Source organism: Ranitomeya imitator, chromosome 5 (assembly GCF_032444005.1).
Source record: "Ranitomeya imitator isolate aRanImi1 chromosome 5, aRanImi1.pri, whole genome shotgun sequence".
Classification (NCBI taxonomy): Eukaryota; Metazoa; Chordata; class Amphibia; order Anura; family Dendrobatidae; genus Ranitomeya; species Ranitomeya imitator.
The window spans coordinates 363,346,116-363,364,907 of NC_091286.1; the positions used below are offsets into that span (position 1 = coordinate 363,346,116).

The 18,792-nt window shown below is 43.7% G+C and overlaps 1 protein-coding gene across 33 annotated transcripts in view; it reads right to left on the reverse strand.

The window, feature by feature from the left end:
• The window catches only part of RIMS1 (regulating synaptic membrane exocytosis 1), a 540,636-nt gene that overhangs the window by 412,062 nt on the left and 109,782 nt on the right, over positions 1–18,792 (reverse strand). For 16 of the 33 annotated variants that reach the window (XM_069726596.1, XM_069726604.1, XM_069726589.1 and 13 more), the window contains exon 2: positions 14,875–15,095. Coding sequence is in view for 17 of the 33 variants with exons in the window: in XM_069726603.1 (XP_069582704.1) it covers positions 5,016–5,027; positions 14,882–15,095 (226 nt within the window). In the remaining 16 variants the exon portion in view is untranslated. Of the gene's footprint in view, positions 1–5,015; positions 5,028–14,874; positions 15,096–18,792 lie in introns of all 33 variants that reach the window. The other 17 variants (XM_069726603.1, XM_069726584.1, XM_069726577.1 and 14 more) reach the window with 2 other exon arrangements.

Here is an 18,792-nt window from a genome sequence, read left to right on the forward strand (position 1 = left end):
CCCTAACCCTAGCCCAAACCCTAACCCAAACCTAAACCTAGCCCCAACCCTAAATATAACCCTAGCCCCAACCTTAACCCTGATGTTTCAAACCCTTAATTAGCTTGATAGGGTTATGGCTTGTTCACTATCATCGGAAAGGCCAGGTGATGCAAATTTCTCAGCTTTATAAAAGCCCAGCCTCCTCTAACCTTGTGTCAAAAAGCAGCAGCCGTGAGCTTTCTAACAGCTGCCTAGCAATCTGAAAATGTAAGGCTGCCGTCACACTATCAGTATTTGGTCAGTATTTTTAAGCCAAAACCAGGAGTGGAACAATTAGAGGAAAAGTGTAATAGAAACATATGCACCACTTCTGGATTTATCACCCACTCCTGGTTTTGGCTTACTTACAAATACTGATGTAAAATACTGACCAAATACTGCTAGTGTGACGGCAGCCTAAGTGGTAGAGGCCCACAAACCAGGTGAAGGCTATGAGAAGATAGAAAAGCGTCTTCAAGTTGCCCTTTCATCAGTTTGAAATGTAATTAACAGGAACAGTGGAGGGCAGGAAAAGGTCTGGAAGACCAAGCAAAATTTCAGTGAGAGGATTGCTAGAGAAGCAAATTAGAACCCCCGCTTGACTGCAAAAGACCTTCAGAAAGATTTGGCAGACTCTGGATTTGTAGTACAGTGTTCTACTGTTTAGAAACACCTGCACAAATATGGCTATCATAGAAGAGTCATCAGAAGGAAACCTCTCCTGCATCCTCACTATAAAATTCAGCGTCAAAAGTGTGCAAAAAAAATCTAAAAAAAGTTTGATCCATTTTGGAAACAAGTCATGTGGACCGATAAGATTAAAATAGAACTCTTTGGCCACAATGACCAAAGGTATGGGTGCTGAAAAAAAGGGCATAGAATTTCAGAAAAAGAACATCCTGCCAACCAATAACCATGGAGGTGAATCAATCATGGGTGGATGGCTGTTGTGAATTCTGTTGTCGGGCTCCCTCCTGTGGTCATGAATGGTACTTCGGCTGGTTCTGTCCATGGACTTCCTCTGGTGGGTGTTTCTGAGTTTCACAGGTGACTAGGTTAATTCGTTAGCTGCTGCTCTATTTAACTCCACTTAGATCTTTGCTCTATGCCACCTGTCAATGTTCCAGTATTGGTCTAGTTCACTCCTGGATCGTTCTTGTGACCTGTCTTTCCATCAGAAGCTAAGTTCCAGCTTGTATTTCTTTGGTTTTCTATTTTTCTGTCCAGCTTGCTATTTAATTTGTTGTCTTGCTTGCTGGAAGCTCTGGGACGCAGAGGGAGCGCCTCCGCACCGTGAGTCGGTGCGGAGGGTCTTTTTGCGCCCTCTGCGTGGTCTTTTTGTAGGTTTTTGTGCTGACCGCAAAGTAACCTTTCCTATCCTCGGTCTGTTCAGTAAGTCGGGCCTCACTTTGCTAAATCTATTTCATCTCTGTGTTTGTATTTTCATCTTTACTCACAGTCATTATATGTGGGGGGCTGCCTTTTCCTTTGGGGAATTTCTCTGAGGCAAGGTAGGCTTTATTTTTCTATCTTCAGGGCTAGCTAGTTTCTTAGGCTGTGCCGAGTTGCATAGGGAGCGTTAGGCGCAATCCACGGCTATTTCTAGTGTGTTTGATAGGTTTAGGGATTGCGGTCAGCAGAGTTCCCACGTCCCAGAGCTCATCCTTATTATCAGTAACTATCAGGTCATTCTGTGTGCTCTTAACCACCAGGTCCATTATTGTCCTGACCACCAGGTCATAACAGATGGCATCTACAAATAGATAATGCGCCTAAGCTCACGTCAAAATTCACAATATATTACCTCAACAGGTGCAAAATGAAGATTATACAATGGCCCTCACAGTCCCCTGATTTGAACATCGCTGAAAATCTGTCGCTAGACCTTAAAATAGTAGTGCATGCAAGACAACCTAGGAATCTCACAGAACTTGAAGAATTTTCCAAGGAAGAATGGATGAAAATTCCGCCAACAAAAATTGAAAGGCTCTTCGCTATATTAGGCGTTTACAAGCTGTGATACTTGTAAAAGGGGGTGTTACTACGTACTAACTTTGCTGGTTACCCAAACTTTTGCATCAGTCCATTTTCCTTTTTGTTATTTTTTAAATGTAAAAGATGACTATACAGTTGAAACTAGTGGTTTACATACACTATATAAAAAGACAAATATGCATGTTTTTCTCAATATCTGACATTAAATCAGAATAAACCTTTCCAGTTTTAGGTCAATAAGGATTACCAGAATTATTGTTTGCCAAATGCCAGAACAATAATGAGAGAGAGAGTGAGAATCTTTTAAGGCATTTTCATTACTTACTGTAAAGTCATAAGTTTACGAACATTTCATTAGTATTTGGTACCGTTGCCCTTAAACTGAATGACTTGGGTCAAACATTTGGGATATCCTTCTACAAGCTTCTCACAACAGTTGGTCAGAATTTGGTCAAATTCATCCTGACAAAACTGGTGTAACTGATCCAGGTTTGTAGGTCGCCTTGCTCGCACCCACCTTTTCAGCTTTGCCAATAAGTTTTCAATAGGATTGAGATCAGGGCTTTGTGATAGCCACTCCAAGACTTTGACTTTGTTTTCCTTAAGCCACTTTGCTACCACTTTGTGCTTTGGGTCATTGTCCATTTGGAAGACCCATTTCCGCACAAGCTTTAACTTCCTGGCTGTTGTCTTGAGATGTTGCTTCAGTATTGCCACATAATCTTGTTTTCTCATGATGCCATCTATTTTGTGAAGTGCACCAGTCCCTCCTGCAGCCAAACAACCCCATAACATGCTGCTGCTACCCCCTTGATTCACATTTGGGATGGTGTTCTTAGGCTTCCAAGCTTCTCCCCTTTTCCTTCAAACGTAACGATGGTCATTATGCCCAAAAAGTTCAATTTTAGTTTCATCAGACCACAGGACACCAAAAAGGTCTTTGTTCCTGTATGCATTTGCAAACATTAATCTGGCTTTTTTATGTTTCTTTTGGAGTAATGGCTTCTTCCTGGTAGAGTGGCCTTTCAGCCCATGTTGATACTGTACTCGTTTCACTGTGGATATTGACACAATCTTACCAGCTTCCGCCATCATCTTCACAAGGACTTTTGCTTTTGTCCTTGGGCTGATATGCAATTGTCGGGCCAAAGCATGTTCATCTCTGGGAAACAGAACCCGTCGCCTTCCTGAGATGTATGAATGCTGGACATTCCCATCTTGTTTGTACTTGCATAAAATTGTTTGTACAGATGTACGCGTACCTTTAGGTATCTTGAAATTGTACGCATGGATGAGCCAGACTTGTGCAAGTCCACAATTCAAATACTGATATCTTGGCGGTTTTCGTTAGACTTTCCCATGATGCTACGTAGTAAAGCAGTGTGTTTCAGGTGTGCATTAAAATATATCCACTGGTGTGTCTCTAATGAACTCAGATGTTGCCAGAAGCTTCCAAACACATGATATCATCATATGGCCAGTCCGGAATTGTTTAAAGACATTGTTACCTTAGTGTATGTAAACTTTTGACTTTGCAGTAAGTATTAAAATGCTTTAAAACATTCTCTCTCTCTCTTTATTATTCTGGCATTTGGCAAATATTAATATTATGGTAATCCTAATTGACCTAAAACGGGAAAGGTTTATTCTGATTTCAAGAGGAAGAGGAGACCGCTCACAATATCAGTGTGTGCATGCCATCATGTCCCTCATTTATGTGTAGCGGCTCCATGCTGTGGTGTGATCCTCCGTGCAGTGAGCGGCCACTACACACAAGAGAGAGATATGTAAAAGAGTGTACACACAATGACATGCAGGGGCCAAGAGAATGCACTGGCACATTTGTTTCTGCCAAAAAGAAGATCACACTGCTGTAGGGATAAGCAGGAACTGAAAAAGCAGCAATTGTCAAGTTTTGGTTTTCCTACTTTACATTTAAAGTCAGGAAAAATATGGAGATGAAATAGAAACTGAAAACCTTACCGTGTGAACAATCCCCTACAATACTGTATGTACAATGGACAGATGTGACATGATTTTTCCTACTGTATAGAATATGCAGCTCTAGAAAAAATTAAGAGACCACTGCAAAATGTTCAGTTTGTCTGATTTTTCTCTTTATAGGTATATTTTTGAGTAAAATGTTCATTTATTCTATAAACTACTGACAACATGTCTCCGAATTTCCAAGCACTACATTTTTTATTTTTTTTCTGAAAAGGAGAAATGGTCAAAATTAAAAAAAAACAGTGCTTTCAGACCTTAAATAATGCAAAGAAAACAAGTCCATAATCATTTAGAAACAACGATACTAATGTTTTAACTCAGGAAGAGTTCAGAAATCAATATTTTGTGGAATAACCATGATTTTTAGTCACAGCTTTCATGTGTCTTGGCATGCTTTCCACAAGTCTTTCACACTGCTTCTGGCTCAAAAATGTAAGCAGTTCTTCTTTGTTTGATGACTTGTGACTATCCATCATCCTCTTGATTACATTCCAGAGGTTTCCAATGGGGTTCAGGTCTGGAGATTGGGCTGCCCATGGCAGGGGTTTGATGTGGCGGTCTCTTAATTTTTGCCAGAGCTGTATATAGTAAGGCAGGAACATTTGTCGCCTGTAAAATGAATTTACTTCTGCAAAATCCTCTTTTTATCAGTCTTCTAAGTATAAATCCTCATCTCCTTTGTCTCTTTTAGGTGACTGACAAATTAAAAGTTCCTTATTTTGTACATTAACACTGGCTATTTATATCTCTTTTCATAAAAAGAACAGCTGTAGTTTTTTCCTAACCTCTTATAAATATAGGTTACCTGACAGAAGCCATTTACAATGCAAATTACATCTAATATAATTTACTGAAGGAGTGATTGAAGAGCAGCGACACTGCGATTGTCAAAACGACACAATAACACAACCCACGCATTTGGCACCATAACGTCTCAAAAAATATTCCAACATTGTATCATACACAAGATGAAAGAAAGAAAAGATTCTAACCACTTTGTCCTCCTGTGGGAAAGCATCCGAGAAAGCAGAATATAAAAAGAGAGGGAAAAAAAAAGAAAATTAATGGCAAGCAGGTATTAATAAGCAAAAGTAAAAAGGTCAAGGTTAAATTAAATTAAAGCTTTCAAGAAAGTGCATCATTATTTAACTGAAGAAGAATCATTTCGGTTCATTACTTTTTCCTCCAGCATGGAGAACAAACTCACTAATGTCCACTCTTGAGAATCTGTTCATCTAGGTTAAAATGATGTCTAAGCATATCATTATAGCATGCAAAACTCCATTTTTGACATACAACTGAGTACCTGCAGCCACCACTCCGAGGGAATATAGAGGTCAATTGTATACAGCTTTATTATTCAGAACAATGTATACATAGTATACGGTACTACTCCTCAGCTCCCCCTAGTGGTGGCTGCAGAAAGACAAGTAACTATCTCTACCGGTTTCGGAATACCTTCGTCTGCAGTTTGCATTAAAAACAACAACTCTGCTTTAGGACATGTTCAGTATTTGGTCAGTATTTTAAATCCATATTTGCAAGCCAAAATCAGGAGTGGAACAATCGGAGGAAAAGTATAAACACGTCACCACTGCTTTCGGGTCTTGGTTACGTCCAAAGAAGGGGAGATTGAAGCCAGCGCTGACTGACTGCAGTGATCGCATGACATAATGTCACGCGAGCCCTGGGAGACCTAGTGACGACACCACTTGAGAGCACCAAAAGAGTATGGTGTTACGATTTTACGCACTGAATGGCGCTGCTCGGTGCAGTGTGTACTTCTGGCGGCTAGCATAGCTTGTAACAGCTGATCAGTGGGGGTGCTGGGTGTTGGACCCAACTAAACTCATGTTGATGGCCAATATATTGTCTCAAAACTGAATGGCCTGAATAAGGATGTGTGCACACAGTCTTTTTTTCAGACGGATTCCGTTCTGAAACATGCCTGACAAAGCCTTTGTGAGTGCTTTTAGCTCATCAGAATATTATAACCAGACGACCCCTTTAGCAATCAACAATCATTAAAAGGGGTTTTTGAGTTTCATAAAACTCCTGCCCCCCCCCCCCCCCCCCAGCACAGCTTGTTGTTAACAAAACAAACTATAGTCTACTCCCCCTCCCCAAATCCAGCGCTGAGTCTCCGCTGCTGCTCCCGGGTCCGTTATTGTCTGTGATGCTGTCAGAGACCCGTAGCCAGGGCCGGTTCCAGGTTTTTGAGGGCCCCGGGTGAAAGAGTCTCAGTGGGCCCCCTTTTAACATGTATGTATGTGTGTGCGCCATGTATGTATGTGTGTGTACCATGTATGTATGTGTGTGTGTCATGTATGTGTGTGTGCCATGTACACGTACATGCCACACACATACATACAGTACATGTACACGGCGCACACACATACATACAGTACATGTACATATCGCACACACGTACATGGTACACACATACAGTACATGTTGCACACACGTACATGGCACACATATACATGGCACATACATACAGTACATGTACATGGCACACACACGTACATGGTACACGCATACATACAGTACATGTACATGGTACACACATACAGCACATGTTGCACACACGCACATGGCACACATATACATGGCACATACTGTATATACAGTACATGGCACACACCCGTACATGGTACACACATACATACAGTACATGTACATGGTACACCCATACAGTACAGGTATATGGCACACACGTACAGGGCACACACACGTACATACAGTACATGGAACATACATATATAGAACACACATGTACATGGCACACACACATACATACATACATGGCACACACACACACATACATACATGGCACACACACATACATACATGGCACACACACATACATACATGGCACACATACATACATGGCACACACACATACATACATGGCACACACACATACATACATGGCACACACACATACATACATGGCACACACACATACATACATGACACACACACATACATACATGGCACACACACATACATGGCACACACACATACATACATGACACACACACACACATACATGGCACACACACATATATACATGACACACACACACATACATGGCACACACACACATACATACATGGCACACACACATACATACATGGCACACACATGCTGCACAACAAATGCTCATTTGATACATGTGATTCATATAACCACATACACATAGCTCACAGACAGCACACACTACACATATCACACAGTATACACACATCAATTACACACACCTCACATACACTGCTTTATGCTGGAGGGAATGAGATGTTCCAAACAATATCAGCTGCAGCTACTCCTGCTCCCAGCAGCACTATCCCAGCAGACACCTCCCTGCCCTCTCCTCTGCTGGGACTGCCCACAAGAGCAGGAGTTGCTGAGGAGCCATCATCACCAGGAGCAGAACACACAAAGGGTGCTGCAGGACTTATGGTACCTCACATCACAGCCAAGGTATGTAGGTGCCGGCCCAGGTCTTAGCTCTCCCTCCCCTCAGAAGCTCCATGCTGCAGGAGGACAGGAGGTGCACAGCACATGCCTATGAATACATGGCCTGTGGTGACATCACGGTCACATGGCAGGTCATATGATCGTGATGTCACTACAGGTCCTCAACCAGTCTCTACACCGGAAGCTTCACTGATTATGATTATCAGTGGAGCTTCTGCCGGCCCTGGCTGTATCCCACACAGCGTGAGTGGGCCCCCCGTCTCGCCAGGGCCCCGGCACTTGCCCAGGTGCGCCGGGTGCTGACGCCGGCCCTGCCCGTAGCGTCTCCAATTTTCATGATCTGGGGTTGGGTGAGGGCTTATTTTTTATGCCCCGAACTGACTTTTTTAATGATACCATTTTGGTGCAGATACGTTCTTTTGATCGCCCGTTATTGCATTTTATTGCAATGTAATGGAGACCAAAAAACGTAATTCTGAGGTTTTTGAATTTTTTTCTCATTACGCTGTTTAGCAATTGGGTTATTTCTTTTTTTACATTGATAGATCGGGCAATTCAGAACAAGGCGATACCAAATATGTGTATGTTTGTTTGATTTTTAAAAAAAGTATTTAAATGGGGCGTTATTTCAACTTTTATATTTTTTGTAATATTTTTAAAAACTTTTATTTTCTACTTTTTTCATTCATCAGTAGTTTCCATGTTAGACTAGAAGCTGCAGTTGTCTGATCGGCTCTGCTGCACCCAGTTGATGATCAGATCGCCTGTGTGTAGAAGAAATGCTCACTTGCTATGAGCACCGACTGCCGGGGTGGCGCTCATAGCAATCTGGCAATGACAACCATAGAGGTCTGCTGGAGAGCTCTGGTTGTCATGCCAACCCATCAGTGACTCGCGATCATGTGACGGGGTCACCGATGGGCGGGATTTACGATACGCTTCTGGTATGCGCGAGTTAAATGCCACTGTCCAAGATTGACAGCGGCATTTAACTAGTTAACAGCTGTGTGTGGATCGCGATTTTGGAGGCACATGTCATCTGTACAGATAAGCTGTCATGTGCCTGGAAAGGTGCGGGCTCAGCGCCGGAGCCTGCACCAGAGGGAGTTCGACATCAGTATACTGTCACGCCCAACGTCGAAAAGGGGTTAAATACCTTTAAAACATTATTCTGCTGAGACTATTTGATTAGCTGTAATCAGTGTATTGTATACAACATAAGCCAATTAGCCTGCACATTAGAATTAGAAGATGATCTGCAGTAGTCGGTGACGGCCACTACACAGTGATCATTCCGGTGGTCTTCTTGCTTTGTTCACTGCTTACATCCATATGATGTCATGCAATTATTTAATAAGCCTGGACAACTCCTATAAAGATAACCTATCACCTTCTTGCTATCCCATCTGAGAGTAGCATGATGTAGCGACAGAGACCCTGATTCTAGCCATGTGTCACTTACTGTTCTGTGTCTTGTATATCACATACAATCAGTGCCTTACTTGCTGCAGATCTACCAGTTCCCTGAAGGTTGCACTCTATATAACTCCGACCACAGCACTCATTGGCTGGTTTCTGCATACACTGTGCATAGGCAGTAAGCTGCCAATCAGTGGAAGCAGGTTTATACAGAACTAATGAATATGGAAGACTACCTGGCAGCAGATTTATTAGACCTCTAGTTATAATCTCCTAATGATAAAACAGTGATTTTATAAAAACTCCATTCAAGCAGCCTGGTGACACATCAATGGAATCAGGGTCTCTGTCTCCACTGCTCTTAGATTATCTGGCAAAAAAAATGATGATTTCCTTTAACTCCCTGAACTCATTGTGATATTCCTCAAACAATTCTGAATAATTTTTCCAGTTTGGGGATATGGTTCTCATGAAAGGGTGTACTTGGTCGTGACAATGTATAGGTGGGTGGTATTATTGCCAGCACCCAAGGTTTTCCTGGTACCATCCAAAAATAGAAAGAATAGTTGGAAGCACGACACCCCACCATCGACCAGAGTGTCTTTGAGCATTCTCAATAATCACAAATAATCCAGTTTCCAGCTTGAACTAAAGATTAAAATCTGGCATTTGTTGGATCCGATTAAACCAAATAATTAATACAGTGCAACAAGTTCTAGCCAAAACGCGTGTCTAATGTGATGTCCTCGTTAAAACTGGTTGCACTGAAGCTGAAGCTGGAAGCTGGACCATTTGTGATTATCCTGGGGCCATCTTTTCTCAAAGTAAGCAACACACATGCTCCTGACTGTCCACACATTGTAAAAGAAGAAGGGATTCAGCAATTCTGATACACACAAGACCATTGTGGGTAGTCTTCTATTAGATCGGGGTCAGTAGGGGATCGAGTAGCTGTTTTGTAGCACTGTACTACACAGGGTAATCTTTGCTCCCTACATACATCAACAAACATTGGGCAACCATGACAATATGGCTGGTTCCCCATTCATTTTTCCTTCCTTCCTATTTTACTCTGAAAAAAAACTTGGGAACATACGTCCCTGATGAGTACACCAAGTTGCCGGACTGTCACAGATGTGTCAGAGGCTGCAGACCGTTGCACTGTATCTGTCCTCAGAAGGTCTCAGTAGTTTGCTTGGCAGACTTCTAGGATCCAGTGGCCACCTCCCCTGGCTCTAATGGTCACACCTGGATCTGGGTGTTCATAGCTCCCAACTTGCTGTTGGGAGTTGCGGGTGTTATTTTCTATTTGCGCTTCCCATTTGAGGCTTGGAGCTGCAGCAGTCGGCTAGCGTCTTTTTTGGAGTTTGGAGCACATTGGTGTTTCTCTCGGAGTCTACTCACGCTAAGTGTCCCCTTTAGTTTAGTGTATCCTAGCTGTCTATAGCAGTACTGGGGATTGACCAGAGCACATCCTACCCTTCCCGATGCAGGGCTTATCGCCAGGGTCAGGCAGGGATTAGGTATCCTGCTCGGCGATAGGTGCGGAACCGAAAGTTTGGACATACCTTCTCATTTAAAGATTTTTCTGTATTTTCATGACTATTGAAAATTGTACATTCACACTGAAGGCATCAAAACTATGAATTAACACATGCGGAATTATATAGTTAACAAAAAAGTGGGAAACAACTGAAATTATGTCTTATATTCTAGGTTCTTCAAAGTAGCCACCTTTCGCTTTGATGACTGCTTTGCACACTCTTGGCATTCTCTTGATGGAAGGAAGGAGTGAGTTCCATTAGGGTGATTAATAGGAACTCAGGAATACATCTCTTCATTAAAAGAGTTCCTGTGGTACTCCAGCGGCTTATTATACCTTGCACAGAACTGGTGTTTATGGTGTTGGTAGTCATTATGTGTTTAATTATTTATGAAATTTTAAATATTATTCATTAAAAGGTATTTTTTAGGGTAATTTTTCTTTCCTTTGGTTGTTATATTGAATATACCCCTACATTTATTTGTTCTGGTTTTATGAATACACGGCAGCAGGTTTACTAGTGTTATTTTGATAAAATCACTATTTTATCAGATGGAGATTATCAAAACTACAGTAAGCAGCCCAGTAAGTGACACATCAATGGAATCAGGGTCTCTGTCTCTTATGCTGCTCTCAGATTAGATGACAAAAAACCTGAGGACAGATTCCCTTAAAAGATGATTTATAGAAAATATGCCAGCAGGTTCTATCGTATCTACTAAAGGGTTCTCCAGTGCATTCTACACTGCTTTATTAAAGTGCATGCTGTGTGATCAAATGTGTCTTTTAGGCTAAAAAGGAATCACATGGTCACAGTCATGGCATTAAAAGAAGTCAGAGACTTTTCCTATTACAGCATGCCTTACTGCTTATATCCTGATTCATGTACACTCAATCCTTTCAATTAAGCTTAACACCGGTATCAATAAGCCTTGTACCTCCAGGGCACTGCCAAACATTTATCATGGAGTATCTGCCAGGTTTTAGTCTTGCAATTCATCATGAGCAATATTTTAGCAACAAAATTTCAAATTTTTCTCATCTCTCGCCAAAATCTTGCCATGGTCCCAAAAGATTAAGTAATTTAAGAAGATTTATTAAGTGGCATAATGAATTTCTGCAAATCACAACCTTTCTTCTTTGTACAGGCTGCAGTAAGAGTATGTGCACGTGGAATCATTCAGACGTCGAAGCAGCCACTGAGTTTTCCCAGAAGAACAGCTTCAGGAAAATGCCAGCAGTTGTTCTAGTACAGTATGTATATAGTATACTACACTGCTCAAAAAAATAAAGGGAACACTTAAACAACAGAATATAACTCCAAGTGAATCAAACTTCTGTGAAATTGTCCACTTAGGAAGCAACACTGATTGACAATCAATTTCACATGCTGTTGTGCAAATGGAATAGACAACAGATGAAAATTATTGGCAATTATCAAGACACACTCAATAAAGGAGAGGTTCTGCAGGTAGGGACCACAGACCACATCTCAGTACCAATGCTTTCTGGCTGATGTTTTGGTCACTTTTGAATGTTGGTTGTGCTTTCACACTCGTAGCATGAGACGGACTCTATAACCTACACAAGTGGCTCAGGTAGTGCAGCTCATCCAGGATGGCACATCAATGCGAGCTGTGGCAGGAAGGTTTGCTGTATCAGTCAGCATAGTGTCCAGAGGCTGGAGGCGCTACCAGGAGACAGGCCAGTACACCAGGAGATGTGGAGGGGGCCGTAGGAGGGCAACAACCCAGCAGCAGGACAGCTACCTCAGCCTTTGCGCAAGGAGGAACAAGAGGAGCACTACCAGAGCCCCGCAAAATGACCTTCAGCAGGCCATAAATGTACATGTGTCTGCACAAACGGTTAGAAACCGACTCCATGAGGATGGTCTGAGTGTCCGATGTCCACAGATGGGGGTTGTGCTCACAGCCCAACACCGTGCAGGATGCTTGGCATTTGCCATAGAATACCAGGATTGGCAAATTCGCCACTGGCGCCCTGTGCTCTTCATAGATAAAAGCAGGTTCACACTGAGCACATGTGACAGACGTGACAGAGTCTGGAGACGCCATGGAGAGCGATCTGCTGCCTGCAACATCCTTCAGCATGACCGGTTTGGCAGTGGGTCAGTAATGGTGTGGGGTGGCATTTCTTTCGAGGGCCGCACAGCCCTCCATGTGTCTGCACAAACGGTTAGAAACCGACTCCATGAGGATGGTCTGAGTGTCCAATGTCCACAGATGGGGGTTGTGCTCACAGCCCAACACCGTGCAGGATGCTTGGCATTTGCCATAGAATACCAGGATTGGCAAATTCGCCACTGGCGCCCTGTGCTCTTCATAGATAAAAGCAGGTTCACACTGAGCACATGTGACAGACGTGACAGAGTCTGGAGACGCCATGGAGAGCGATCTGCTGCCTGCAACATCCTTCAGCATGACCGGTTTGGCAGTGGGTCAGTAATGGTGTGGGGTGGCATTTCTTTCGAGGGCCGCACAGCCCTCCATGTGCTCTCCAGAGGTAGCCTGACTGCCATTAGGTACCGAGATGAGATCCTCAGACCCCTTGTGAGACCATATGCTGGTGCGGTTGGCCCTGGGTTCCTCCTAATGCAGGACAATGCCAGACCTTATGTGGCTGGAGTGTGTCAGCAGTTCCTGCAAGATGAAAGCATTGAAGCTATGGACTGTCTCGCACCATTCACCAATGTAATGTTGCACCACAGACTGTCCAGGAGTTGGCGGATGCTTTAGTCCAGGTCAGGGAGGAGATCCCTCAGGAGACCATCCGCCGCCTCATCCGGAGCATGCCCAGGCGTTGTAGGGAGGTCATACAGGCAGGTGGCGGCCATACACACTACTGAGCATCATTTCCTTGTCTTGAGGCATTTCCACTGAAGTTGGATCCGCCTGTAACTTCATTTTCCACTTTGACTTTGAGCATCATTCCAACTCCAGACCTCCGTGTGACAGTAGTTGTGATTTACGTTGATCATTTTTATGTTTTATTGTTCTCAACACATTCCACTATGTAATGAATAAAGATTTACAACTGGAATATTTCATTCAGTGATATCTAGGATGTGAGATTTTAGTGTTCCCTTTACTTTTTGAGCAGTGTAGTATGCAGTGTAGAGAGGGTGGCTTCTCAGTGGACGCTGCTAGAAGGATGAGCAGGGCTCTTCTTTTAGCTGCTTCAGGATTTTCAATATCTGAAGTAGGGTCCCAGCCCTTTATTTAACAAAGAAGGAACTTGGCACTCGTAGTAGAAGAATGATAGTGATCATTTATTGCACAATGGTGTCTCACCGAATATGCGAAACGGTTCGGCCCCAATGATTTTCTTCAGATGCACATGATTCTGTGGGGAGATAAAGACTGTGGATAAGCGCTAGTAGTATAGAGCATCACCGCTGTGTGGTGGCGCCAATGAGAAGCAGACAACTTACCACAGGCGCCACTACGCAGCGGTGATGCACTATATTACTAGTGCTTATCCACAGTCTTTATCCCTCCACAGAATCATGTGGTGCATCTGAAGAAAATCATTGGGGCCAAATCATTACGCATATTCAGTGAAACACCAATGTACAATAAATTATCACTATCATTCTTCTTCTATGAGAGCTATGTGTGCACTCAGGGTTGGACTGGCCCACCAGAGAACCGGAGAATCCTCCGTGGGCCCTGGCTTCTCCTTCAGAAGAGTTCGTGCACTACAGGGTAATTTGTTCATTCAAATAAATATGAAGATTGTTGCCTGTAGATACAGTATGAAGTTGAATTTTATGTCGATTTTGGGACAGAATCCGTACCAAAAACACTTAAAAAACTCAGTATGAACATAGCCGTACAACTTGACCTTACAAGTCAGCAGTTGTGGATCCCTCTTAACCAGTAATTTCCCAGTCTGAGCATTAACCACTTTACATACAGTAAATCTCTTACTGGTTAATGAACCAGATACTAAGTGTACTCCATCACACATCAGCTGAAGCAGTCAGAAGGACTTTCCCAGAACATTTTCCATAATGGTCAGCGGAGTTCAGACTCCCAGTTCCTCTACAATTAGCTAAAATATGTTACCACAATAATCCTTTAACCTTCATGTTTCTTGCAGAGGATGAGTCTGGCACAGCTTTTAATAATACTTGTGTAAAATATGTAAAAGGTTTCGACAACTATCTGAGCATCACCACTGAGGCCGGTGTTTGGCTGCAGTGGTCACAAGTTGTAGACAGGATGTCACTCCTACAGCCAAGACCTCCACAGATCAACAACCGGCAGCAATGGTGCAGCTTTAACAAGTGAAAAAAAAGCTTATTTTCTTATTTTCAAACCTTCCTCTATTCAATAAAATGAAAAAAACAAACAAAAAAAACATAGACAACCCCTTTAAACATAGACAACTTACATTATTTGACCGAAGTGAAACACGACCACCACAACGGGCACAAAATTTTGTTCGACAATAAGAGCATAAATGTCCGCAGCCATCCGCAAACTTTGTTTTGTGACAGATTCCACATGTTGGCGCATCATCCTTGTGTTCTCCAGGGTACCGACGTGTGTCCTCTCCTATTTTTCTGATTTGTTCTTTATAGCTTTCAAACTGTTGATGCAGCCTCCTGTTACAGAAGAAAACAAGGATCATAGGATCACACAATGACATCAGTAAAAACAAGAAATACAACAGAAAAAACAATATCTAAGTGTGCAATATACTAGATTCACAAGCATCGGGTGTCTTGCAATAATTTCATCACCTAATGATTAGTTCTACACAAGTGGATATAGTTATTTATGCAAAATGTGCAGGGATTTCTGCAAGCCCATTCAGATATAAGGATCAGCAATTCTGGCAAATTCCAGCTGGGGCGATCCGAAAGTGGGCAACATTCTGCAGCACTCTTATTATCGGCATCCTCTGGATGCTGATATTGTAAATAGCCATAGTGGAGCAGAGAGCCATAGGCTCCCTGCACCGCCAATTACTCCAGTAGGCCGAGGGATGCTTCCAGATCAAGGCTTGTTGGAGGCTGGTGCCAATAAAGGCGCATTGGGCAGCACAATGGCATCATTGCCTGCGTTGGCTCATTTATATACAAGTTAGAAGAGAAGACTGAGGCTGCGGTGGATGGGAGGACAGTATCGGGTGAGTATAATTTTTTTTCGAGGGAGAAAGCTGTGATGAAATGTCCTAGGGTGGTTATCATACTGTGTATAAGTAGGCTATGGGGCATCATTCTGTGTAAGGAGAGCTGTAGGGAAGTTATACTGTACACAGGGGGCTGTGGGGAATCATACCGTGTATAAGGAGGCTATGGGGCATTATAATGTGTATTGGGGGATATGGAGCTTCATATTGCAATGGGGGAGTGTGGGACATCATTATAAGGATGGGGGCATTATTATAAGGAGACACAGTGGGAGAACATTATCATTATAGGTGAAGCATAAGGGTGGTATTATTATAAGAAAGAATATGGGATTACAATTAGAGGCGGCACCAGGGTATTATTAGGAGGCAAATGGGGACATTATTTCTAAAAGGAAGTACACATAGACATTGCTGTGTAGGGGCACTCTGTGGGGGACATAAGGAAAGTGCAATTACTATACAATGCACCGAAGCGGCATTATTACTGGATATGGCACTATTACTGTGCAAGTACTATACAGGGTGAAGAAGGGGCATTATTACTGTATATGGCACTATTACTGTGCAAGCGCTATACAGGGTAAAGAAGGGGCATTATTACTGTATATGGCACTATTGCTGTGCAAGTACTATACAGGGTGAAGAAGGGGCATTATTACTGTCTATGGCACTATTGCTGTGCAAGTACTATACAGGGTAAAGAAGGGGCATTATTACTGTATATGGCACTATTACTGTGCAAGTACTATACAGGGTAAAGAAGGGGCATTATCTATAATATAACGCTGGGAGCGTCACTCTGTCCGAAGCCTTTATAGACTGCGCAAGCGCCGGCGCAGTCTAGACCTCGCAGAGTGACGCTCCCAGGAGATCGCGGTATGCGTAAACACTGAACGCACACCGCGATCTCCACCGGAGAGGCAGGGACCGTGGATGCGCCAGGAGGGTAAGTATTATATTCACCTGTCCCCCGTTCCAGCGCTGCGTGCGGCTCCGTCTCCCGGTCCTCTGCCTGTGACGTTCACAGTTCAGAGGGCTTGATGATGCGCTTAATGCGCACCGCCCTCTGACTGAACAGTCACAGCCAGAGGATCCGGCAGAAGCGGCGGGCAGCGCTGGAACGGGACAGACAGGTGAATATAGCAAGTGCTGGGGGGCCTGAGCTGGCGGCGATACCGGCACCTGACCCCCACAGCGTGCCGGTGTCCCTGCCTGCTCAGGCCCCCCAGCACTCGGCACCCAGCGACGATAGGTGAGTATAGTATTTTTTTTATATATATCGCAGCAGCATATGGGGCATATATTATGGAGCATCTTATGGGGGGCATATAGTATGGAGCATCTTATGGGGGGCATATATTATGGAGCATCTTATGGGGGGCATATAGTATGGAGCATCTTATGGGGGGCATATAGTATTGAGCATCTTATGGGGGGCATATAGTATGGAGCATCTTATGGGGGGCATATATTATGGAGCATCTTATGGGGGGCATATATTATGGAGCATCTTATGGGGGGCATATATTATGGAGCATCTTATGGGGGGCATATATTATGGAGCATCTTATGGGGGCCATAAACCATAATGGAGCAGTGTACGGGGGCATATATTATGGAGCATCTTATGGGGGCCATAAACCATAATAGAGCAGTGTACGGGGGCATATAAAATGGAGCATCTTATGGGGGCTATCAACCATAATGGAGCAGTGTACGGGGCATATACCATGGAGCATCTTATGGGGGCCATAAACCTTTATGGAGCAGTGTACGGGGGCATATAATGTGGAGCATCTTATGGGGGCCATCAACCATAATGGAGCAGTGTACGGGGGCATATAATATGGAGCAGTGTACGGGGGCATATAATATGGAGCATCTTATGGGGGCCATTAACCATAATGGAGCAGTGTACGGGGGCATATAATATGGAGCATCTTATGGGGGTCATCAACCATAATGGAGCAGTATACGGGGGCATATAATATGGAGCATCTTATGGGGGCCATCAACCATAATGGAGCAGTGTACGGGGGCATATAATATGGAGCATCTTATGGGGGCCATCAACCATAATGGAGCAGTGTACGGGGGCATATAATATGGAGCATCTTATGGGGGCCATCAACCATAATGGAGCAGTGTACGGGGGCATATAATATGGAGCATCTTATGGGGGCCATCAACCATAATGGAGCAGTGTACGGGGGCATATAATATGGAGCATCTTATGGGGGCCATCAACCATAATAGAGCAGTGTACGGGGGCATATAATATGGAGCATCTTATGGGGGCCATCAACCATAATGAAGCAGTGTACGGGGGCATATAATATGGAGCATCTTATGGGGCCATCAACCATAATGGAGCAGTGTACGGAGGCATATACTATGGAGCATCTTATGGGGGCCATCAACCATAATGGAGCAGTGTACGGGGGCATATACTATGGAGCATCTTATGGGGCCATCAACCATAATGGAGCAGTGTACGGGGGCATATACTATGGAGCATCTTATGGGGGCCATAAACCTTTATGGAGCAGTGTACGGGGCATATAATATGGAGCATCTTATGGGGGCCATAAACCTTTATGGAGCTGCATATGGGGCATATGGATGGAAGCAGCAAATTACAGAACGGTGGCGCAGGATGGGAGCAGCACATGACAGAACGGGGGAGCAGGATGGGAGCAGCACATGACAGAACGGGGATGCAGGATGGGAGCAGCACATGACAGAACGGGGGCGCAGGATGGCAGCAGCAGCACATGTCAGAATAGGGGCGCAGGATGGGAGCAGCACATGTCAGAATGGGGGTGCAGGATGGGAGCAGCACATGACAGAATGGGAGCGCAGGATGGGTGCAGCACATGACAGGATGGGGGTGCAGGATGGGAGCAGCACATGGCAGGATGGAGCAGCACATGACAGCATGGAGACCATATACCAATATAAATGCTCGCCACCCGGGCGTAGAACGGGTTCAATAGCTAGTTACTGTATATGGCACTATTACTGTGCAAGTACTATACAGGGTAAAGAAGGGGCATTATTACTGTATATGGCACTATTGCTGTTCAAGTACTATGGGGCATTATTACTGTATATGGCACTATTACTGTGCAAGTACTATGGGGCATTATTACTGTATATGGCAC